This window comes from Anoplophora glabripennis, unplaced genomic scaffold (genome assembly GCF_000390285.2).
Source record: "Anoplophora glabripennis isolate ALB-LARVAE unplaced genomic scaffold, Agla_2.0 scaffold27, whole genome shotgun sequence".
Lineage (NCBI taxonomy): Eukaryota > Metazoa > Arthropoda > Insecta > Coleoptera > Cerambycidae > Anoplophora > Anoplophora glabripennis.
Genome location: NW_019416292.1, coordinates 49,077 through 76,444, shown reverse-complemented (window position 1 = coordinate 76,444; position 27,368 = coordinate 49,077). Strand labels below are relative to the sequence as shown.

General features: G+C 29.5%; 2 protein-coding genes across 2 annotated transcripts in view; both read right to left on the bottom strand.

Moving 5' to 3' along the window:
* Positions 1-10,682, bottom strand: part of LOC108910402 — a 63,362-nt gene extending 52,680 nt beyond the window's left edge. Inside the window, exon 1 of the mRNA XM_018714991.1 lies at positions 10,407-10,682. The gene's annotated coding sequence lies outside the window, so the exon portion shown is untranslated. The remainder of the gene's footprint in view (positions 1-10,406) is intronic.
* A 9,516-nt stretch (positions 10,683-20,198) lies between these two features.
* LOC108909743 lies at positions 20,199-21,218 on the bottom strand. The gene is made up of 2 exons (XM_018714156.2): positions 20,558-21,218; positions 20,199-20,291 (listed from the first exon to the last, which is right to left on the bottom strand). The coding sequence occupies exons 1-2, from the start codon at positions 20,981-20,983 to the stop codon at positions 20,199-20,201; spliced, it is 519 nt and encodes a 172-aa protein (XP_018569672.1). The 5' UTR covers positions 20,984-21,218.
* Between the last annotated feature and the right edge of the window lie 6,150 nt (positions 21,219-27,368).

Here is a 27,368-nt window from a genome sequence, read left to right as displayed (position 1 = left end):
TTAACACGTTGACTGCGGTACATACCTCGGGGGGTATGTACTCATTATAAAAAATATGCGAATCTCAATAATCACATTTTTACTGTATCTTGTGGAAGTTGCAGAATCTGTAGTTTTTAGAAATAATGATTTTTCTATTATTTTCTTTTCAAAACTCTTTGCGAATGAAAACGTTAGTATCCTAGGATATATAGTTACAGATACATGCAAGTTTATAGCAATAATTGTGTTATTTTTAATTTTATAGGGTCAAATGTAAAAAAAAATTACATATCCCCAGGGATATGTACCGCACATGGAAGAAGTTTTGTTACATATCCCCGAAGATATGTATCGCAGTCACGGACAAAGTACATTTAGATTATCTCGCAGTCAACGTGTTAAAAAAATGTAATAATATTTGATATATCCCGCGACCAAAATTTAAAACAGATATATGAATTTTTAGATTCACTGAACTTTCAAATGGAGTTAATTTACATTTAGAAAATCAAATTTCTCTTAGCCCGCATAATGTTTATATTCACTTATAAAATGGATCACACAAAGCTTGCAAATAAACAAACGAAAGTGATAAAAAATCCAATTTTACTTTGATTTTCTTCACATACTGAAAAATTAATATACGAGTAAAATACACAGTTCGCCAAAATAGAAAAAATCAATTAACACAGAAATATGTTTAGAATACTTTTCACTACTATCTAATGAGACAAAGAAAAATTGGAAGAAAACTGAAAAATAGTTATTAAAATAAGCCTCCGAAAATAATTGTATGAGGCATTGTCTGCCTAAAAAAACGTCTTTCTGTTGCATTTACATGAATATTTGATGCATCATTGCTAGAGTATGTTTTGCAAATGAAAAATCGTCTAATTTGTGACAATTCGTTCAATCTAGCAATAACGGTTTTCCCTTATTTCCTTCAATTTTACCAAATAAATCGTAACGACTCTAGCGAAGAAATTTATCTAAAATGTCAGTGTTCTAAACGGTTAGCAGTTTCCGTAATGTTTCACTTTGTGAAGTTGTAATATAAAATTTAAATTATTTAATAAGAAAGAAATATAACTAATTCCGTCACCAAAAATATTTTGAAATTTTCTAATTTCTTTGCGGTTGAAGGAAACTACCCCATTATAGAATGAGGATTCATCTAGAAAATTAATAAATAAAAATTTTATGATAAAAATTTATTCATGGAAGAAATGGAAAAACAAATAAAAAAATAAAAAAAAATGAATATTAAAGGAGAAGACTTATACAATAACAAATATAATTATGACGAATAATCATCGAGGAAATTGTTAGAAAGAAAATATGCAAGAAAATCTCCAGAAAAGAATCAACAAAGTGATATTAATTAGTGTGAGCCCCTTCCAAGTCCAAAAGCACGTATCCTTGAGCTTTATATTTTACAGCTAGTTACTTGCTTAGCCAACACAATCGACATTAGAAAATATTTGAACCGTCACGAAAACTCGCTCAACTTTCCATAGCATCACTATTACTAGAATTACATTACCGCAAATCCGCTAAAAATATTTCTCTATACCGATTGTTTAACCTACGTGCTGAAGATTGCCGTCGTCAAGTGGTTCGACGAGCACTTCGCAGTCTTCTTCTTGCGATCGGCGCAGACCGCTCACGTTCCATTTTTTAATCGTAAAAATAGCCTGGAACGAGGTTCAACGGCTTGATGTATCGATTGTATTTACAAAAAGCTGACTGCAGCGTAAGTTATGGTGTTTATTGGACAAAAACCAAGGCTTCGGAGCGGATCTTTATAAATAATGGAAATTCTGAAGAAACAACTTAAGCCAAAGACGTCGAATTCAGAAGAATATACAGGGTCCGCCATTTATAATTCCCCAAGCCATTGCAACAATCCAGATAACAATTTGTAGATCTTTTCAAGGTTTCTGGACCATGTCATTGTTATTCCCACTAAATTTTGTAAAATTTTGATAAATCTTCTAGTCATATGCTTTATAACTTTCTTTATATTACACTGACTGAAATAAATAAAAAGAGATCATTGTTGGAAATTTATTTAGGTACTTTTAGAATATAATATAGATAATAAATCTCGACTTTTTCATTCTGTTTTGTAACAATATCTCTTTGGTTCAATCTGTCATTTACAAGCAATGGGGAGTTTTAATTGGAACACCCGGTACACTTACTAAGTCAGCTATTAATTATATAAGGCTGTGCATTAATTCAACGTATTCATGATTTGCAGTTTGTTGCATATTAAATCTGAGACGGAACCATGCTGAAAATAGTAATTATTTTAATAGGCATTTTCGAAATGCCTACGCTGTTAAGGCAATTTAAAGGATCAACAATAATAACGTTTAATGTGGTGTTATAATACCTAAATGGCAATTAATATTTAGCACTATTAATTTCTAATGTGTTATACATGGGCACAGAAATAATTTGTGTAGCGAGAGCTCGTTTAAAAAATATAATTGCATGTAGGTACCTGTAATGAGCGAAACCTGAGAAATAAAGAGAGAATGGTATGTAAGATAAGCAAAATAGAAAATAAATTATATTAGAAAAACATCAAATAATGTCGGTTCAAACATTTAAATTATAATTATGAATATACTTATTTTTTAACAGAAAAAATCGTGAGTTTGAACGTAAAAGCATGACAACTACTACTCGACAAGGGTGTGTGTGTAACTAGTCTTAAAAATCTGCCATGATTCATTTCACAAATAGCTGCACTGTAAACAGAGGCAGAAAATACATATGTGTAAAACTGCCATTAAAGAATTAATGTCGCTACTAATTTCAAGTCATTCCACTTTATTAAAACATGTCTAGAAACTGCTTCGTAAACTTTAAATCAGGTACTTCGATGTACCTACCTCTACTTTAGCATATCCTGTCTAGCAGTAGTTGTATTTCCTAAAATAGAAATACCCAAATGTTTTAAAACTGACGATTAATGTTAAAAATAATTTTATAATACGTTTTTTAAATTAAACTTATCAATAATTTTCTATCGGTCCTGGAATCACCATCATCATGATTATGTTAAACTGTTTATAAATTTTTATGAACTTTAGAATCCATAAAATATTGCACAAGCTTTAGTATTTGTTTTAAGAAGAGGACAAAAAGTAACATCTTTGGTTGCGTAATTTTTATAAATGTCCACGCAAGATTACACAACAATTCTATTAAATACGAAATTGATGACATTCAATTTTATTTAATAAAAAATATCCATTATAATACTGGTGCCTATAATCAACACATGTATATGCATGAGCATGAAATATCTATTATCTGCAGGATCTTTTCTAACTGTTTTTAATAATAACTGACTTTTAATATATGTACTTGCAATCGCAGACAATTGCTGTAATAAAAGTGTATGAAAAAGTTTTTGTATTGATGATACTCTATATTGACCTTATACCACTTAACAGAGGACAACTACGCCACTGAGCTGGCTTACGTGTTGCTGAAACTTCGCCTACAACAAATAAACAACATCAGATTCAGCCTTCGAAGAGCTTAAGACCCAGATGGCACACAAATGATCGTTTGTACACTACATTTTACGACCTCTTTCACAAAGTGCATTAGGAAATAGTCCACTAAATGGAATATTTCATATTACAAAAGATCGTGAGTAAATTTAACACATTGCAATAACACATTCTTTCAAATTCTACTACATATTCTGCGACTATGTTCCCAGTATGTACTTATATGTGGAAATTTTATTAATTAATAAGTATTATAGTCAGGTTATTAAACAATACTAACCCTTCCAAAGATTTTATTTTGATCTACCACGAAATAATTCAACACAGGTAAAATTTTGAGATTTTTAAAAATTGATGTATTTTTAAAGTGTATTAGGGTAGATCTATTTTCTTCTGCAAGTTACATGGGAAATTATTATATAGCGTAGAAGTAGAGCATGATGATTAAAAATTGCCCTGCTAAACAAGAAATGTCCCATTGATGATCACCATGAACATATTGCGAACGATATTTTCCACTATAATTAACTAATTAATCCAGTAATATTACTTTCACTACGTTGATTAATATATAACATGGTTTATAATAATTAATGTTATATTTGCATGCTATGTTGTCTAGAATGCATGCATGCTATGTTGTCTTGTTATTATTCAACGTTTTACTTTCAAAACATCAGTTAAACAACAATCTTATACTAGTCACTTTTGAAATAACTTAAATATTCAAAATTCTAAAAGTTTTCATGAAGATCTCCAGAATACAGTGTAAATTTCAAAGCACTAAAAGCATCCCATAAATTTTAGTCGATATACCTGCCTACACCTTATTTAGGCAGTTCCATTATAGGAATATTGATTTCTTTTAACACCTGTGGTGTCCTAACATGACATACTAAAATCCGTATACAACCTCAGTACCTGTTTTTAAATTTTCTCACCAGTTAGGACTACAACCGAAATAAATAAAAAGGGCCTTAAAGAACTTCTAACAAAGTGTATATACGAATAAGCGAAGTGTATATCGAATTGAAAATGATACAATTTAGATTTCAACAAATCAAATATTGCTACAAAATTATAATATACCTATATACAAAATGGTCAAGTCACAAATTAAAAGTTACATTACACGTCATCGAGCAGTCCGTAGACCATATGACCAGTTTTTGAAAAAGTACTGTCTATCTAGAAAATTATCCAATAAGTGAAAAATTTCTAAGGTAGATTGTATACCTGAAAATTCGATAGGTGCATGTACTTACAAAAAAATCAACGGCTTATTAATCATTTTATATAATATTTAAAGTATTGACACCTACGTTAAGACAAAAAGTAACTGATACACGTGAAAGTGTTTTACGAAAATCCGATTATTCTTATGCTTTGCCTTTCGTAAATGGAACTATGAAGGTTATTGGTGAAATCTATTGACTACAATGTGTCTATCGTTTATGGGATAAAGAGGAAGTAATCTGAGGACAAATCAATCAAATCTATTCCTTATCTATTCAAATTCAAATGCGATCTTTTTGCAGAAACAATGCAACGTAAATTATGGCCTTAATGTAAACTTCGCAAAATAGGAAATGGGGATAAGAAACTTTCATATTAAGATTTAAATGTAGTTTAATTGATAATGGTATAATTAACAACAATAAGAAAATGTAAGGGCTTCAAAATAGGCCCTTAGAGAACTCCCAATAATAAGAATTTAAAATTGTGTGCATGAGATTGAGGAAAATCCACTATTACGAAATTTTTCCAATAATCAATTTGATTTAATCCTGGGTATGTTATGTCGACATAACCTTGAATAACAAGTAATTTAGAGAATTACTCTAATGCACAACTGTGTTTATCTGGTAAATACCTACTCAATACTTTTACAGACCTGTTTATTGAATACCTTTTTCAAAATTAAAAACGAGTTTTTGGAATTGTATTTGTAAAAATTATCATACTGTCGATGCCGCAGAGGTGTCACCAATTTAAGAAAACACCCAACGATCTAAATATAATCATCTGGTCACGTTAGGCGACCTCCACAAAATGCAAATACACGGAGTTCTTACCGTTTCGTACAATTAATTCTAAATCAAAACGTATAATTTTCTCCGCAATAACATTTAATAGAGGTGACGCATACGCAGTGTCGCATGCGGGTAAGTACGGGGGCATATAACACCACACCCACCTTTCTAATTTATTGAAAAAGCCGAGTGACTGTGACGGCCGATATCGCAAATGTCGAGGTATTAGCTGGTTATTCCCAATTCAAGTTCAAGGGTGTTCAGGTATGGATGACCAGGTGGACTGTTCTCAAAGACAGGCCTGCATCAAGAAGGCTAGAAACAACGGAAGTTAATGTTAACAGCGAATACTTTCCACCTGGTCCAATAAGGAGTAAAAAAAATGGCAGAACTGAAAATATTCTAATTCCGAAAGGGCCCTTCAAATATTCATTAACAAAATAAAATTTATGTTACAGGAACTACCACAAATCATATACAGTATACACATTGAGTTATTTTCGCATAAATTATTTTTTAGAATTAAATTATAATATTTTCGTTCAAATAATGAATGTCACTTATTAACTCTAAAGAAATCTAATTCGTTAAATTCAAATAAATGCTTTAATTAGCTGTAATAAATTTGATTTGTCAGAATTAAATCCTTTTCTCAGTGTATTATAATCACAAATGGTTTACTGTGAAGGCAAGTGATAGAAGCCATATATCCTCACTTACAAAATAAAATTTATGTTACAGGAACTACCACAAATCATATACAGTATACACATTGAGTTATTTTCGCATAAATTATTTTTTAGAATTAAATTATAATATTTTCGTTCAAATAATGAATGTCACTTATTAACTCTAAAGAAATCTAATTCGTTAAATTCAAATAAATGCTTTAATTAGCTGTAATAAATTTGATTTGTCAGAATTAAATCCTTTTCTCAGTGTATTACAATCACAAATGGTTTACTGTGAAGGCAAGTGATAGAAGCCATATATCCTCACTTCATTAAAAAACCACAGCGTTCTAGTAAATTCACTTCCGTAGATATACGCCGGAAGTCTCAGATTGTCATTAAATTACGACCAGAATGCATTTAAGGACGTTCTGGGGGTTTTATCAAGCAGATAAACTGATTTCACTTGTAAAAGCCATGTGCCTAAAGTAACCCCACTACCTGTAAGGGCATACCTGCAACATCTGCGCTTGTAAACATGGAAAATATGAATAGTAACACTATCCATATATCTCCAGATGGTAGCCTGGTGCAAATTTAGTAACAATAAATCATAAAAAAGTATATAAAGCCCAATAAGAAGTAACGACTTTAATGGTACCCAAATAATAATGGGATGAAACTTGGTGGAGGGAAAACATAAAGACCATAAAAGACATATTTTCAAAAATTAAAAATAATATTTCAATTTCTTATAAGGTTCATCTTTCAAGATCAAAATCTCAATGCATGTTATTGGGATAAAAATTAAAAAATAGCTATAATAATATAATACACACCCTATTTGGAGGCATTCTGTATACTTTAACTAATAAAAAATTATGAAAACACCACAATTCTTTTCATGTTTTTCAGCATTGAAGTTCATATGGTTCATGACGACGTGTTCTTGCAAACACCACAACTTTTTACTATACGTAGTACCTTGCAAACATGTAAACGTTTGTGACATTTTATGTTATTGTTGTTACGAAATGACTCGCAAGTTAAAATAACTGATTTTATAGTTACCTTCGTCCTGGATTACGAGAAGGTAAACACATGTAAGAGATGAGTATACAAGAAAGAGTTGATACTTAAAAGGATAACAAAAAGTGGAATATAATAAATCTTTGTGTTCTATGAAGTACTCTAGTAGGTGTTTAATATGAAAAAAATAATAAAAACACCCACGGAATTGTAGAGTACGTGATTAAAGTATAAATTAGTTGGTAAACCACTGCAAATTGAACGAATAACGAGAATTGATATCATTTAACCTCTGCATTAGAAATAATGGCATAATTTCATCATCTGAGGCATGTACAATTTATTTCTAATAACAGTAGTGTCGTAGAAGGTACCTATAATTTCTTAAGAAACCATTTACAAAATGTATATGTTTATACAATACATTTTTTATTAATAATTTTAGAGGTGTATTACAAAAATTGCAATAAACAGTAAGTCGAATTCTTATGGCAAAAAAATATTTAATTATTGTACTCTTATAGCCTCTAATGACATTTTCGTTTTACTTGACATTTATTCTTTATAACTTTACAACATACCCTGTCCCAAGTTTGGTGATATAAATGCAAGCGGACATTTTATTATTGGATCACACATATATTTTCCAGTGGAACTTCCCAAACATTTTATTCTTGTTAAAAAAATAAACTAGTGTTGGTTTTATTGATTCTGCTGTCTAAATAAATTCTAGTGTATATAAAATTTTACGAGATTTACGGCTGTGAAACCTTGAAAAAATATATTTTTAACTGATAAGTACATTTAAACACTGAACGGATGTTATTTATTGTAAGAAACTGATTATAGGATAGTATATGTGTTTGTTAGATTTATGCTACGGTGAATTAGATATTTTAGCGTTAGATGCTACTCAAAAGAAAAACACTTAATTTATATACAATTTGATACGGGTTTTTGAAACTAAAAGACAATAATATATGATTAATAGTATACAGGTAAGAAAAATTTTCCCAAAAGCATTGATCGGGAAATCCTTAATTTCTGAAATACATTTTTTTATATTCAAACCGCATAAAGATGTATACTTACATAAAAATATAAGCAGATATTTTATTTTTTATCCTTTTTAAAACGAAATGATAACTATTAACTGGAATACCTACTAAATGGAAAAAGGAAAGAGAAAATGATTAGAGTGCCTCATCTTAATATGAAAATATTATGACTTTTTCATACAAAATATGCCTTTATATTTAATTGTTGATTAATAAAAAATAATGAAATCAAATTTGTTGTTGTTACTAGTACATTTGTACTCGAAAATAAATAATTTTAAACAAAAAACGCAAGATATGTCCAATTAAAATTTAATCCAAATTTTGAGGTTGTGGTCTGAAACAAGCGAAAAAATGTCACACAAAACCCTGGCTGCGATGCTTGATTCATATTTAAACTTTTTTCTCATTTTCAGGAGTTCTTTCACGGAATAAAATTTGGACATTCGTGATACCCTGTATGATATAACATTGTTAATACTATCATATACAATTTTACATAATGTACCTATTTTGTATCTTCATACATACACGTAATGACAAAATTATTTCTACTCTGGTAATCAGCAAATATGTATTTAAAGATATGTATTAATAAAAAAATGTTTGTCGAAAATAAGCAATATAGGTAATTGTTCTTATATTTTATTATTTTGCTTACACTTCAACTGTTGTTTAACAGACCACTGTCTAAGTAAAGAAATACAAAAAAAAAACAGCACACTATTAATCAATATATTTAGTACTTCTTTCATTAGTTTTCTGTTAATTATAGTTACTTTTTTATATATTTATATAAAACCGGGTATTTAATTCATAGTGGAATGGTAAATATACGTTAAACAGTCATATTTTATTCATTTTAGAAAGTGTGAATCACGCCATATCAGTGACAAGATAGAACCATATTTAATTTAAAATAAAATAAATAATTGCCATGTTCTTTGATGCATATAGATAAGACACAGTAAACAAAAGAAATTATCTGTTTGTTTATGTCAAACCACATAGGTACCAAAATTATTTGAAAATCAAATGTGTAAGATGAAGGAAATTTTTACGACCGGTAACAGAAAACATTTCTGATATAAAATTAGACTCAAAGTATAATAGTTCTTAAAGTTGCATTATGTATTCTATGTGTTTTCATGTGACAAATTGGAAACTGTAGTAAATTTTCAGATATTGTAATTTAGCTCTAATTTTGAAAAGAAGTCGCTACAAAAAAATGGAAAATTTATTTAAGATATTTCAAAATCCTCAACAAATTACAGAAAAATTTATGTTTTCTATGTTTTTTTTATGAAACTTGCCATTTTAAACGACGATACCGATGTTATTACTACCTTAAACTTTTATGATTTATTCCAATTACCTATACAATTAAAAATGTATTAATGACATGTCTAATTCTATGTGTCCTAATATAAAAGGCCAAGAAAAAGATTGCAATAGCTAAAATTCTCAAAAAAATCTTTTACTAAGTTTTAACAACATTGTAAAAAGAGAGTGTAACATTTTGTTGTCATATAACCAAAGTATGTGCAGCAAAATTATGCAAATTTGTGTTAATAAAAAAAAAATATGTAGGTATTTGTAAAATGTCATTAAAAATATAATAAATTTCATTGTATATTAACCAAAATATTGCATTGGTGGTTCCAACGATATCATAAACTGACAGTAACTTTAATTTTTTTCAGCACTCAACGTCGAAAATATTTGGATGTCAAAGAATATGAAGAAATTAAGTTTTAGGATCATAAGCGAAGAAAACAGAAAGTAGTCAAAGAAAATTGCGTATTGAAAAGCATAATTTATTCAAAATTATTCTTTGATGAATTGAAAACTTTGCCAGTTTCTTAATTCCCTTCAATATATTCTGCAATATCTTGTAAAGGTGACTGAATAAAGGACCTTTTGACCTCGCGTCGAGCGGTCATGTTGACTTGTGTATAGTTTGTTCCACGTTATTCAAGTATTAACGGCGAAATTGTTACTGCAGGTAAAAAAACACCGTATTTTTTAAAGAAATTAATGAATGTTTTAAGAAATTAGCAACTCACGCCCAAAAGGAAGCCAGACACTCTCACAACTTACATTCCTAGTGGCACCGTGCGGCAACATAAGCCACCGTGGGTGTACTCCTTCCTCTTGAAGACCTGGAGTAACCAGGCAACAACAAGTGGTTCACTCACAACACTGGAACTTGCGGTAGGGTTTTTAGCACTGACTTCACGCACCCCAATTGGAATCCGGACGGAATTGACAGAGATCACTGATCTTTTCAGGGAAAATGCAACTTCTTCTCTTAATCCCGGTGAAGCTGTTCACTTCTAAGCCCGAGTCGGTCGCCACGAGTCTTGCCACGGCCGGTCGGTGCAGTGGTCCAAGCGGTATTACATCGCTGAAAGTATGTGCGGCATAGGCGTGCCCGCGACGGTCTCCAGGTGGTGTGGGGGCGAGGGCAACGATTTTTCTGATAGTCGACACAGAATTACTAAAAATTACTTCCTTTTGCTTGAGGCTACTAGAAAGTTTTATTATTTTTTTTTAATATATATTTATTGTATTATACTATTTTACAATTATTCTTTAAATGTCACTAATTGATACAGAGCCTTCATAAATGTTTACAAGCCACGTGACTGTCTAGCTTAGACAACCAACAATTCACGGTTGGTAAGATCAAATAAAAATCCCTAAACCTCAGTGGAGTGGTTGAAGGTGTTACATGTAATTAAAAAAAATAGCATTGATTGAGATGAACTATGGATATTAAACTTAATACCTACATAAAATTTAGTATTACATATTTCCGAAACATACTTTTTTTTCCCTTGAAATGCTTTCAACTTTATTAAAAGGAGAAAATTATCAAACTTTACTTGTTAATGAACAAATTGTAAATCTTTACTATGAAAGCAAAATGAATATGATGTGTAGGTACCTATAACAGTTTAATATTATTTTTATTTAAATACAGAGTAAAATAAACATAGACAGTTTACTTTTTATTATAGATAAAATAAGATTTCAAAAATGTTACATTAATTTACAAACCATTGCTCTTCGCTACAAATTCAAATTCATAAATTAGTAACCTATTAGTAACAGTACTGCAATCGCCTTCCATACTCTATGGGAAGTATTCCTGCACAATAGTTGCCTTGTATGGGTGTAAATACGGTTGTTTTTTTTAAAGCTTTGTCGAAAAAAACTTCAAAGAAATGTTTTCTCATTGTAACCTGCTGGGACTCTATGAAAATACCTATACAAGTATTTGAAAATTGAAAGCAAAACTGTAATCTGAAATATTAACATTAACAATACCAACATTGTGTTGGTGTTGATACTGTTCTTTTGTGCACAAGTTGAAGCGAATAAAAATCACTTTCAGTTTAATCATCTTCAGTTTAATTAGTTCAGTTTATTTACTTTCTTCAGCACGAAAGAATATTAGTAATGTCATCATTCAAACAAATATCCTGTATTCTTATAGTACTCTTGTCGTTTTTTTTACGTGATTAATTTTTGTTAGTATGCAGTATGAAAACCATGAAAATTTATGGATACCATTTTCAGTTTTCCAAATTTCAGAATTTTTAAAACTATATATTTATTTCAGCTAATAAAAAATTTGAACATCGAAATTATTGCAAAGTGCCACAAAAGGTACAGCTTTTACTTTATATAAATAGCTGTAAAATTTCATTAGTTAACTTTGATAAAAGGATTCGTCATAAAAACTGGCAAATATGAAATATATTCAGATAACTTAAAATCGCCATAAAATAGAAAAAAAAAACTATATCCTATCAAGAATTAGAAAAAAATATGTTATTATTGCTTTACCCAAGTGGCGATGATGATATTAATTTTCTAAACATGTTATGATTTAATTCAGTTAAAAAAATGTAATTATGTCATCTTTTTGGTATAAAATTTCAAGGACGATTTTTTAACATCTCAAAAAAAAAACTTTTTTTTCCTTAGATCTTAATTATAGTAAAATAATTTTATAGATAGTTTGAAATTTTGTTGCGATGTGATCAAAACGATTATGCACTTCATTCGGACCATTTCGCGTATCTATAATATACCTACGTGTTGACTATAAAAAATTAACGTCACGGAAAACATATGTCGTGTATATACTTATCTGCAGCATGTCATTAAAAGAATAATAAATTTAATTGTGCACCAATAATACACGTTACATTGTATTGCGTAAGCTGTGACTTACATTTTTACTGGATTTTAAGAATAAAAGTTGTAGTAATGATACCAAACATACTACATATAAACTGTAATTAATATTTTCTCAACATCTACCGGCTTAGGCGCTTGTCATAAGAAGTTTACTACAATTTTTTCTTCTTTTTTTAGAATATGACGATATGTAATAATCAGATTTTCAGATAATATTCGTATATGGTATTAGAACAGTGGGCTCATTTAGTATAGGTATACCTATTTATGATCTAAATCATATTCAGAAAATACGCATCGTATTTAGTGACGGTGAAAAAAATGAACAATTTTTATCGACAATATTTCTCTCAAAATAATTAATGGAAAAAATAGTAATATTTAAGATAAACAAATATTGAAAACAAACAATAAATCCAGAAAACCAACACATAGGTGGTGCAAGGAAGGTGACATGTGATTTGTCCTGTTCCTATCTGCTATTTCCAGTGTGCGACTTTTGGTTAAGCCAAAATAGTATAACAAAAATAAAATAAATAAAAACATTTCTTTAATTATTTTCGTTTTGGCAGGTGGAAAAATATCAAAAAATAGGAAAAAAACTATATCACAAATAAGAGAAAAAGCATTTTCGTACAATTAATAATTTGGCACATTAACACAGTACAAAACTGTCACGTCGAGCCAGTCCATGTCCATTGGAGTGACGTCACAAACGTTCTGCGAACGGCTCGGAAATTTTCAAAAAATTGCAAATTATTAATGTTCAAGCTATCGATCTTATTTTCCACCAATAAGTAATTAAATATAAACAAAAAAACATTATAATGAGAAATTTACTTGTTAGCATATAGCTAGTATGTAACATGTTCCTTAATATTTCATTTTTGTTTTTTGCTGTTAAATCACTTCGCTTACCGAAGCAGAAAATGTATACGATTTTTTACGAAATTAATAACTCACATATTCCGTTTACCGTTTTAAGTAAATGCTAATTTAATGTCTCAGAACGAAGTACAGTTAGTAACCGTCCACCATTTGCTCCCATTTTGCACATACGCAAGTTAAATCACACAAATAGGATCTGATATGGCAATACATGACGTATCCAGAACCATTCACTCAAGATAATATTTTTCATGGGAAAATCTGAACTGCCTTGATCAGCCTAAAGTGGATTAATAAGGAAATGCGTTCCGTATTGTAGGCGACTAGGTATAATTGTATGAAATTCAAAAGAATAATTAATTATTAGAAACAGTAACTAGAACATCTAGACTGTAATTTGATTTTCAGGTTTTTTAAAGGTTGTTTACTGCTTTATGCTGATGTCAAATAGTAGGTACCTCAAAATATTTTCCAAGTTTATCTTGTAAAATTCTAAATGGTGAAGATAACATTAAATAAAATTACCAGAAGATGGATAGGTTATGGCCAAAATTCACTAATTGTTTGACCACCTGATCTTAATCACTACGTTTTTTATCTTTCAGGTCACCTTATGGGCCTAGTTTATTCTACTCCAGTGGATAATTTACAAAAAAACTTAAATTTTTAATCGTTTGAAATATAATTGTATACTACTTGCCTTAACACTTTGTGTAATAACACGAATCAATAAAAAAAAAGAAGGAGGTAGGCATTTTGAGAATAATATGTAAGTTATTAATGTACTGTTTTTAAAGGTATATTCTACCCACAATAAATTTTGTTGAAGTTATCAATATGTACACGTTTAATAATACAATCATTTGTTCGTTTTTTTTTATTTAAAATAGCCAATACAATCCAGTTTTCGCATTTAATGTTAATCGTGTGAAAAAAATCTCAAGAGAAGAAAAGTTTTTAGAATAAAAGTATCAATTCACTAATACCGTACAATTCATTAAAATATGGAATATAAATAGTACAGGATGGAACAAAATGTGGCTACCCCTACAGTAGGTATCTCCAAGTCGTCAATGGATTTTATTGAAATTCATTTCAAAACATGTCAAGAGAAAAAACTTTTACAATTAAATTATTTGTCCACTGGCAGTATACCAGCTATCAAAATATGGAGTAGTTACAAAGAAATTCAGGATGAAATAAAAAGTGGCCACCCTTATATTAACCCATACAGTCAATAAATTGTATTAATATTCACTTAAAAATATGACTATTTATTGGTTGTGTACCAAATTAGATTCAAATGCTCTAATGTATACAAAAAAACAAAATTACTTAACAAAATAAGATGAAACCTAAAATATGTTTTATTTTTTTTTTAATTTTTGTGCTCCTGGAAACAGCATGACTTCCAAATCTCGTCACAAATATTTAAGCTTTAAGCATATCCTTTACCACCCTGTGCCTGAAATCCCATTTCCGTTATTACTTCGAATCTATACTAACTGAAAACGTTACGGAACTTACAAGCAGGAATAAATATGCAAATTCAAACCACCTGGCGTACGGAAGTACTTTAAAATAAAGTGACCTTTTTTTATATTGCCTATTCCTGCAAAATAACAGAAAACTCACGCCAGATGCTAGTAACTTTTGGGTGTCTATTTCCCGTTCCTGTAACTGTTACGGTCCAATTACAGTTGTGGATAGCACCCACTCATCTCATTACAAAATAGGACTGACATCGTGTTAATAACAAAAGTTTTAATTATCATAATTACTTTGCAATTACCATTGTCGCTGGTCGCTTGTTATTTGTGTGACAGAATTAAACAAATAGATGAATAAAAGTTAAATTAACCTCACATTTTCAAGTCATTATAACCTGTTGAGACACTCATATCTAACAAAATCAAAATGGAAAATAAAATGTAAAATTTGCTCTTGTTGCCAATTCGTCACTAGAAACATAAAAACGACGGTTTGGGGCGTAAAAGGATATTTCTGAGTTATAGCTCTAAGGACGTATTAGTTCTGTCACGCAAGGCCTCTTACCCACTTGTTTTACTTAAAATCGATACCTATAAAGTTTCTACGATGAAGTGTCTGATATAAATTAGAATAAATGTTATTTGCTCACAAAGTGCTAATAGACGTCTCGCGTAAGACGTGGTAATGGAAATTAACAGCAATATCGCCACAGATCTCTTCAGGCATATTGAAACGTCAAACAAAGTTGGCAGCGACTGAATGAGGAAATTTGATGTAATAATCTGAAATAGAGACAGAAGCTAACACAGTTTAGTTCATTATCGATTTTTAAGTAACAAAGGCATTTTTTCTTTTAACCATGTAAAAATTAGTTTTTTTTTAATTCATTGAATTTTATTGCTTTTTTGCGAGCGCCAAGAAGAAAAAACGATCCGCGAATATAAAGGCGACTTCGCACGTGTGCATCTGCTTCAAAAGATTGGCGAAAAAGGTGAAAAAAATTATTCGGGAAACTGTTTCATAAGCTCCTCTGCGACTATTTTAATTGATTCTGGGCAGGCATTACCTCAAAACACATGGGGATCGGAAGTCTACACCGTACATTGAATACTTTATTGAGATAAAAATTCAAGTTTCAAATAAAATATCTTCGAATATGGTTGAAGTTTCTGAATCAGTTGCTCTGTCAATATTGATATCTGACATTAAAAAATAATTATTATTATACCATCATTAGAACTCTAGAACAAGATATGGTTCCTCCGCATCTGAAATTAAATTGGTCCATTTTGATATTGGAAACCTCAATTTGCAATTTTCGAACAAAAAAAATAATAGGTACCTAGTTTATTAGTTTGAATTGTAAAACGTTTTCAATTGAAATATATGTTTTCAAAAATAGTCATATTATTATTGAAATATTTTTTTCAGTTAAACTAATAGGTAACAGGTGTTTGAAATAGCCCCTTTTCACACTTCGGAGACGTAAGTAAAAAGTCAAGCCAATTTTTCGAAAAAAATTAATTTACATGTTTTAAAATTTTTAAATAAATATCATCTTATAAATATTGAATTGGTCAAGCATATGCTTTTATTAACTTATTTTTGTCTAACCAAAAATATTTTGCATTGTGAAAGTAGATCATTTGTATTTCTGTAATGACCATCACAAGTTAACGTTTCAAGAAGTCTCATCTAAGTTCAATGACAAAAGTTTTAATAATGAACTTCTTATGTGTTATTATGTCTTTGGGGAAATCACGTACAATTATGTAATTAAACGAGCCTGTTATGTAAAAGGTTATTTATTTAAACAACTATTTTAATTTCTTTTAATTGAAGTGATGATTAAACAAATAATAATAACTACCAAAGGAATTCACAAATAAATAAATACAGAATATATATTAAAAGCACTAAAGTAACAAACTGTAGTCAAGAACTTTGTAAAAGATAGACATTATTTAAATATAAGTCTACCAGCATACCAGCACAAAAGAACCGATCAAATAACTTATTCTTATTAAGAGAGCAATGAAACAAGGTATTGACAAAGAGGATATAAATGTCTAAAAAAATTCCAAAGCAACTTTGCGTTATTTTAAATAATGAATCAGATGGTATAGAAAAATAAATGTTTTAGTGTTAAGAAGTCATTAAAATTGTTAAATTATTATAACTTTTTTATTAAAAATAAAAATATAAATCTATTTGTCTGAAAAGTTTATATCTCTTACATTAGAGTAGACTGAAAAAAAACTTGAATTTCAGTAATTTTTCTGCTTGTTATGATTTTCCTCCCTAACTCTGTTAATTTTAATAGCCGAAGAAAAAGTCAATACTTTCTATGTAAAATGTTATGCTCTACAACTTTTATAAAAAAAACATTTTTTCTAGCTCATACTCATACAATATAGCTTATACAATTAAGTTATCTTGAAAAGCACTGTTTTATTTTTTTGTAACTCCTGGCCGGGGGTTGAAAAAATAATTAATGACGTCATTTATTGTTATTATATACCTCTAACTTCATCAAAAAATCCAAGCAAGTCGACCAAAATACCACTATATTCAACAATCTTTTTAAGAATCAAATTGTCACCTTTTGGCAGTATAAGTAATAATTATTGTAAGTTGAACAATCCTACTTGACAACAGTGTATTTACGTCACTATAACCTCTGCAGTGTTTAAAATTTCCTTTTACTTTGAAATTTTATATTATTGAATTATCATATCAATCTGCTTTCCCGGCTGCTGATAAATTATTATGTTATAATTATTTGAAAAAAAACCGTACCTGGTCAGGGATCGAACCCAGAACCTCTGGATTGGCAGGACAATGCATAACGCTATGGACCACTGAGACGACATTTGTTGAGAGCTTATATGATTAATATTTTAAAATACTGGATCTATAAAAATATAAAATTAATACTATTTGTTGATAGATTAAAACTGTTAATATTTCTATATATTGAATAAGTAGATACTGAATCTAAATAGTACTTAAAAAGGTAATACTAATACTTTTTAATATTTTTTTCAATTATAGTACTAAAACGACTGATAGTGACGAGTTTTTATATTTTTTCTGGGTGATTTGCCTGAATATATTACTACAGATTTTATTACTCATTTTGCTAATCGACATGACACTTCCGTAGTGATTTTAACTGGAGAAGATGAACTCCAGTTTTAATAGCTACATTTGTCCAAAGTAAAATGGCGTAAAAAAATGGATTAATAGATAATTTAACAAAAGCTTAATGTATCAAATTGCTTTACTGGAATACAAATCGTGAGATTTCTCTCTTATTTTCATTTTGGTATTAAAATTGCATAAACTATCATGCATCATATTACAATTTTACCGAATAATGAAAATTAAAATGTAACGTAGGTATCTAAAATTTTGACACTTTTTCCGCCAGAAGAAGAGGTACATCTTTAGTTATCTTATTATATTGTTGTTAGGTATAAGTTTTTTGATTTTCTTTGATCCTGTTAAATATAATCAATACATATTTTTTTACATTTAGGTATTACAATTATTATAAGGAAAAAGGATGTCTGTCGTTTATTCTATACTAAATGTTATTTTGTCAATATAATATTAGTATAGATGACCATCACAAGTTAACGTTTCAAGAAGTCTCGTCTAAGTTCAGTGACAAAAGTTTTAATAATGGTTAGTAAACTGAACTTCTTATGTGTTATTGTGTCTTTGGGTAAATCACGTACAATTATGTAATTAAACGAGCCTGTTATGTAAAAGGTTATTTATTTAAACATTATTAACTATTTAATTTTCTTTTTCTTTTAGATGAAGTGGTGATTAAACAAATAATAACAACTACCAAAGGAATTCACAAATAAATAAATACAGACAATATATTAAAAGCACTAAAATAACAAACTGTAGTCAAGAACTTTGTAAAAGACAGACATTATTTAAATATAAGTCTATAAATGCCAGCAAAAAAGAACCGATCGAATAACTTATTCTTATTAAGAGAGCAATGAAACAAGATATTGACTAAGAGGATATAAATATCTAAAAAAAATTCAAAGCAACTTATTTAGCATTATTTTAAATAAGGAATCGAATGATATAGAAAAAAAATGTCTTTATAATGGTACCTAATTAAAAAATTTAAATTATTATAACTTTTTTATTAAAAATAAAAATATAAATTTATTTATCTGAAAAGAAAGTTTATATCTTTTACATTAGAGTAGATTAAAAAGAACTTGAAATTCAGTAATTTTTCTGCTTGTTATGATTTTCCTCCCTAACTGTTAATTTTAATAGTCGAAGAAAAAGTCAACACATTTTATGTAAAATTTAATGCTCTACAACTTTTATAAAAAAACATTTTTTCTAGCTCATACCCCTTTTAAGTTGTCTTGAAAAAACACTGTTTAATTTTTTTGTCACACCTGGTCGGGGGTAGAAAATAGTATATTATGCAACGATCATGTAATGATGGTTATTAATACACGAGCATTAACCGGGATACGAAATGAGCCGAAGGCGAGTTTCGTATGGTTTATGCGAGTGTAATAATAACCATTACATGAGAGTTGCATACGCTATTTTTTCTACACCCGATAAATAATCAAAAACCATAAATTTTATATTTTTATTGAACACAATAGGTAACAGTAATTATTCGTATTTCTATAAAAAAAATCTACAAAATTGTAATTAATACCACGGGTATTGGTATTGCCATAGATACAAGAAAACTATAAACATTTTATTTGTATTTATATTCAACATATAATAATTGTAATTAATCCGATTTCTTAAAAATATTAAGATTATTTATTGTGCAGTTTGAAAAGTTTATTCCAGGTCCCACTGATCTGGAAGTGGAAGGAATATTTACATTTATTTCATTATTGCTAGTCTCAATAGAGTTCAATATTATTGTATTGGAAATGCTGATTTTATTCTGAACCGAATTTTCAATGTAGCCTTCTGCCACTGAATTGGATTTCCAGCCACTATGGCGTTTTAATGTAGTAATATCACCACCGGCATCTACTAATACGGTTGCAGATGTCCTACGAAAACAATGCCCTGTATATAAATTCGGATCGGGCAGATTTAAATATGTTGCTATTTTCTTCCCTATATCACCAAATTTATTAATACCAATGTTTTGAATTGTGCATTTTCCATTTAAATAATTAACGAAAAAAGATGGGGTGGGGCAAATTTTAGGCCGTAGATTCATATATTTTTTACTAATTTCGTAGTATTTAGTGTACTTCTGTTTTAGTTTCTAACAAATTAACAATTAAGATTCCATTCATATCTTTGACATTTTAGGTCATGTAGTTCATGCCTCCGACATGCTCCCATTATTCCAAAAATCATTGCTACCTAAAAAAAAAACAACAATAATAAATAAAGAGAAGAAAAAAAAGAAAAAAGAAAAAGAAAAAAAAAAAGCAGTTGACCTAGGCTATAGCTTCGAACCCGGATCTCACACTGTAGTCTAGTCCAAATTGAGCGCCTTAACCCGCTCGGCCACGATTTCGGTTTATGTGTTTGCTCGAAATTAATGAAATATACCTATCATGCATGAGTCCAATGGAAAATGTAATCATGAAATTTTTTTAAAAATGCAATGTTAGATAGATACTTACTTTTAAAAATAAAAACCGTTCATCGGGTGCTTCGTCGATAAACGTTTTTATTTGTTCAGGTGAAAATATTTTTGCTTTTTTTCCAACATATCCTTCGGCCTTTCGCTTTAATAAAGCTTGTAGTTTATTATATTTAGAAATGTTTATATTATGGTTTATATTTACCAACGTTTTTATTATTGAATAATGTGTCCATGTACTAGATGATTTCATAGTTTCCATCAATTCTTGAAAATAAGCAATAAAAACATTTTCGGAGAATGTCGAAATATTATTTGTATTTCTCCAGTCCATAAACCGTTGATAAAGTTTTTCGTACACTTTCTTAGATTTTTGGGGTAAAATATTTTGAACTGCATTTTCTGCTTTCTCCGATATGTGTGGAGGAGTCGATGGTAATTCTTCTATATCGCTGATATCAGACATTTTGATAAATTATCGAAGTTTAGCTAGGTATCTACGAAAATTTAATACGTACTGATTTTGACATCTAAAACAATTACATAGGAACCTAGGATAAACGTCAAATGCACAGCATGCTTGATTGAAAAATTATGGGTTTCTATTGATTAAAAATCTGTATCGTAATGAAAAATCTGTATCGTAATGGGTATCATTATGAAACGGATTATGGGCATATAAGTGCATTGTTATAATACGGGTGTAGAAAAAATAATTAATAACGTCATTTATTGTTATTATATACCTCAAACTTCATCAAAAAATTCAATCAAGTCGACCAAAATTGCAACTTAAGGGCCCATTGAGTTGGACCAATCTACCACTATATTCAACAATCCTTTTAAGAATCAAATTATCACCTTTTGGCAATGTTAGAAATATGTAAGTACTAATATTGTAAGCTGAAGATCCTACTTGACAACAGTGTATTTACGTCACTATAACCTCTGCAGTGTTTAAAATTTCCTTTTACTTTGGAATTTTGTATATCGAATTATAATCTATCTGCTTTCTCGGCTGCTAATATTTATTATGTTATAGTTATTTGAAAAAAAACCTTGCCTGATCAGGAATCGAACCCGGTACCTCTGGTTTGGCAGGGCGAAGCATAACGCTATGGACCACTGGGAGTACACTCTTCATTGTTCATGTTAGTGCTTATATTATTAATATTTTGAAATACTGGATCTATAAGAAAAAGTAAATGCTGTTTGTTGATAGATTAAAACTGATAATATTTCTATATATTGAATAAGTAGATACTGAATCTAAATACTTAAAAAGTAATACTAATACTTTTTTAATATTTTTTTCAATACTACAATATTAAAACGAGTGATAGTGTCCAAAGTTTTTATATTTTTTCTAGGCGACTTGCCTGAATATATTACTACAGATTTTATTACTCCTTTTGCTGATCGACATGACACTTCCGTAGTGATTTTAACTGGAGAAGATGAACTCCAGTTTTAATAGCTACATTTGTCCAAAGTAAAATGGTAAAAAAATGGATTAATAGATAATTTAACAAAAGCTTAATGTATCAAATTGCTTTACTGGAATACAAATCGTGAGATTACTTTCCTATTTTCATTTTTATTTTCATTTTGGAATTAAAATTGCATAAACTATCATGCATCATATTACAATTTTACCGAAAAATTAAAAGTAATGTAGGTAACGTAGATATCTAAAATTTGGACACTTTTTCCGCCGGAAGAAGAGGTACATCTTTAGTTATTATATTGCTGTTAGGTATAAGTTTGTTTGATTTTCTTTGATCCTGTTAAATATAATCAAAACATATTTTTTTACATTAGGTATTACAATTATTATAAGAAAAAAGGAAGTCTGTCGTTTATTCTATACTAAATGTTATTTTGTCAATATAATTTAAATTCACCTTGAATCCTTCCAAAAAAGAATTATTTTTTATCAAACTGTCCTGTAAGGTAAAAAATTAAATAAAAAAAATTCCAAAGCAACTTCCTTATTTATAATAACGAAGCGAATGATACAGAAAAAAATTGTTTCAGTGCTATTAAATCATTAAAATATCTTCTCTGAAAAGGTTTATATTTTATACAGTATACTGAAAAAAAGCTTTTGGTATTCATTAATTTTTCCTGCTTGTTAGACTTTTGTAAATTTCTCATATCATCCCTTAACTTCTAGCCTCCCTAACCCTGTTAATTTCAATTAAGTTTTTTTAGCTCGTACTATTTTTGGTTATCTTGAAAAAACACTTAATTTTGATTCACCCCTGGGCGGGGGTTTAAAAAAAATAATTGTCACTTATTATTATCTCAAACTAACTTACAACACAAAATCGGGCATAATTGCGATTTAAAAGCCCATTCAATTCAACTAGTGTGTTTGCCTAATTATATGGCAAATTCTCACATTCCTAAAGCAATATTTGCAGATTATGTTATTCTGTCATTTAAATTAAATATACCTTTGACTGTGAAAGTTACATTTTTAGGAGCATATATGTATATATACAATTTTTCTAAGTAAATGAAAACGAAGGCATAAATAAATTGAATCTCTAATTCCCTTCATGACACGCCTATGCGTTTATAAACTATACAATCGAACAGGCCTCCATTAGCCCCTGGAAATTGGTTCTTATGGTCTCTCTACCTGAGTTCACGTTCACGCTTGGACTTTTAGTGTCCATGAACCTCTCTGACGACTACTTAAGATTCAGTTTCGATCTTAGAAAATATACGGCCAAAAAGTGGCCAATAGTTTTCTGATTTTCTTGCCAACGACAGAGCTTTTTTCTTACAAAGTCAGCCGAGCATCCATAATGAGTTAAATCCTTTACAAATCGCAAGTAATTTGTTCTGTAGCAAAGAATACATACACTTTTGTGCAACTTTTAACTTTTTATTAAAATTTGAGAAATACCAAAGGCGTTTATCGACTACTACAATTTCCAGTATTCGATTTTTCATTGGGGTTAACTACGTAGATATTTGATTTTTATATAGAATTTGAGTAATCAAACAAATTTATGCACGTAAGGAAGATCTAAGTTACCTTGGCATATAAATGACTTTATAAATAGAGAAGCGGCAATTGGAGATTTAAGCAGTGGGCAATTTAAATAATTTACATGATTTGGATCTGGAAACACGTCAAGCCTAAACAAGTTTCTAATTCTATTGGATCTGTCAGTATCAGTATAAATGGTTTAACTCAAATTGGATATAGTGAGCGTTAGTTCATGTATGAAACCTATTTTACTACCAAATTTAGATTTAATTAATTATTTTAGAAATTGGTAAAAATATTATCAGTATCACAATTGGATATATTTGTATCATCTTTTTACATTAAAGTTTTACATTTTACATTAGGGATGTTGTTATTTATCTCATACCAGATCCTTTCTACATTTTCTTCATCTAACTGTCTAATTGGCAATCGGTAAGAGCAGACAAAATGTCTTTTATTTTTTTCGTTTATCTGCGCAAATTAACGACGTATGTCACAAATGAGACTACGTATATTGAACATGTTAAAGTTGTAAGTAATTTGTACTGTTTCCAGCATATTAAAACGAACAGCCCAATTGGAACGGCCAGTCTACGTGGTTGTTAGTCTATAAGGGAATAATGATTCATTCATAAAGATGATTGACTGTCCACTCCCTTGTTCTGGGTCAAAGACCTGTCGTCCGTATATTATTCTTGGTCTCAGACAGAAAATTTTATATAAAAAAATACAGAACTGCATCAAATTACAGTCGTTTAATATTTCAGTATCACAATTTTTGCTAAGTAAAATTTAAAATGTACCTATTAGTATAAGACGGTGGAGGCAATAAGCAGTCGTTTCAAAACTAACCGTCACAAATAAAATAATTAGCTACAATTAAAAGAATAATTTGGGTCAATTTTGTGTAGTAAGGAAAGGTACATTCATATTTCATAAGTAATTAGCATGAATCATTTGTAATATAACCGCAAAAATTACTTGTTTATGCAGTGACACTGGCATTAATTTTAACACTAATTTTAGGTCATATTTTAGTTGTTAATTTTTGCAGGAAAAAATTGAGTAATCGTGTTGCTTCACCAACTTACCTTCCCGTATAATGAGCATTTTTTATTACTATTACCTGTCTACAATCTGACCATAAACGTATAAATATAATGTTATTCTAGTTAATTAAAATTAATATTAATTCCTGCTAGTTCAAATAAACTAATCGTAGTAACCACTAATCAAATTTAAAATAAAACGGAAATATAATATTGCTATCTTATAATTATTTTCTATTTATTTCTGTCATATAGGCAACTATATATACAACCATGTTGCATTGTGGGGAGGTATGTTATTGAGCATTTACAAGATACAAGAAAAAAAATCGAATATGTATTTTGTATGGCTTTGAAAGCGCATTATAGAAAATACATAAAAAAATGTAATGACACCAGTAACATGAGTATTTTTTTTTTCAAAAATTTTGTGGATATTACTGCATTTTTGCAATAAAAATTTAAGGGAAGGTAATCAACTTCTTTATTACATAATAGATATTAAAAAAAGAAGTTGATATCGTGTGTATCATTTCAACTTTTGAAAATTGGAAAAAACTTTTAGTTTCAGGTCAGAAACATTTTAGAATATATGTTTATAAAAAGTTTTTCTCAAAATAATCTAAGCAGGATCGATTCAGTCAATATTGGACAGAAATTTATTGATTTTGGTGTGTTCACTTCTATTTTCCTCGAACACCAGCAATAACTGGTTGCTCTGTTAAAAATGTGTTGTCTTTGTTATGTGAATAGGCAATAGACGCATTATAGAGTTTCTACAAGGACTCTTATGGGCATACAAATTCGGATCCCGTTGTCTGTATGACCCAAAGCCCAAAGTAAAGTTTAAGGAGTCGCCGTTGTAGCGCTGATGCACAGGAGACACAGTAGATAAGCGGAAGAATTTGTTTAATATTCATTAAGTAGTAGTAGTTAGTAAAAAAATAAAAGATACGTTTATATAAACAATGTCATTTTAAATTTCTCGTGCATCTTTTCATACTCAATTTAATTATATCAGCGCCACCTTTATGTAACCCAAGAAATGGATCACTTTTTATAACAAGGAATCTTTACTCGCTGAATACACTCCATCTATAGCTGGAATATTCACTGAAAGGAACACTGTAAATGTTATATTACCGACTTACGGCAACCAGAAATACACAACTGCATTTTCTTCCATATACAAGTATAATGTATTGTAACACATTTGTGAAAATAATAAGAAACCGATGTAACTCCAATTAAAATTAATTTTTGAAACTTTGTACTAACTTGTTTTGAATTTCGTGCCATATATCTACTAAACGTAAAAGTCAATAAAACCATATAATATACAGGGTGATCCAGTTAAAATTTCCCACCTGGAAAATATTGGAATTTAAAAAAAACAAAAAAACTTGAGATACGTCGATTTTCTTTTCAAGGGGTACACGTGATGGTGTAAGTTTTGGTGTCTTGGAAGCTACCCCTTAGGCAGGGGCGTAAAGTACCCTTAAACTTTAAATGGCACCCTATGTTATGTGACACCTCTTTTAAAGCTTTTTTTCAATTCTGCTCATGGCAACATACGACTTTTTAAATTTTGGAATAAGACAAAATATCAATGATTGAATACTGTTATTTTATTAAGTATTCAAATCTTTTGAAGCATTTTGAGCGTTATCTGACAACCTTCTTCAACAATTCGCTGACGGAGCTCCTACCGAAGTGAGTTCGATCGTGTTGCATAAATTTTTTACTTTAAGTGCACCCATAGAAGAAAGTCTAAGGGCGTTAGATCTGGGAGGCCACTGAATTGAATCTCTGCATCCTATTCAATGATTTGGAAAGTTCTGCTTCGAAATGTTCGTTCGGAAGTGGAGCAAAAATTTTATTATTGTATGGAAACGGAGGGAAACCATTTTGAACACTTAATAAAATAATATTCTTTCATTCATTGATATTTTGTCTTAGAGTGATGATTTTATTGTCATATCATATCGTGAGCAGAATTGAAAAAGCTTTAAAATGAGGCGTCACTCAACATAGAGTGCCATTTAAAATTTAAGATTATTTTACACCCTTGCCTAAGGCGTAGCTTCCAAGACATCAAAACTTACATCTTCACATGTCCCCTTGAAAAGAAAATCGACGTGTCTCAGGTTTCTTTTGTTTATTTTTTTTTTTTCAATTCCGATATTTTCCAGTTGAGAAGTTTTAATTGGAATACCCTGTATATAAGTAGATATTTAAAATTTTTATGTATAGATTGCATTACTCAGGAAAATTATATTGATTTAAATTTGTTTATTGACGGTCACAGTTTTCAATTTTAATCAAAATTAATTTACACTTTTTTGGTTGTTTTTACGTTGTCCTGTAAAAGGACCAGATTAAGAAAAAAGGTTTTGCATTTCAGGTGGCAATATTAAAGTTTAATAAAAATAGTAAAATAAACTTTTATTTGAAATGGTTCCTATCTTATACATTGTACACGAGTGTAAATAAGAATAAATTTTTTTTGAATATTTCAGATTTCTAGTGCTTCTATTGATGTATATTCTACAATACAAGCCCTTCATCTTCTCTCAATATTTTTTAGTCTCTGTTCTAGCAAATTTCGATCGAGTCTATGTTTACAAAGAAATTGTCCATGCAAGAACACCACAGGTATTTCGTATCTGTACAACCTCAGATAACTTACGTTTTCCTTTTTGGAGATATCAACAATTTCAAAATTTACCCTACTTAAAAATGGCTGCAACTCGATTTTAAGTTCATCGCATAAAGGGCATGGATCTCTGGTATAA

What these genes read in the sequence shown, in the direction of transcription:
- LOC108909743 (XM_018714156.2), bottom strand. Translation starts at nt 20,983, where the DNA reads ATGTCTGATATCAGCGATATAGAAGAATTACCATCGACTCCTCCACAC. An exon ending in AACGGTTTTTATTTTTAAAA is followed by an intron (nt 20,292 to 20,557) that starts GTAAGTATCTAT and finishes TTTTTTTTTTAG; the next exon opens with GTAGCAATGATTTTTGGAAT.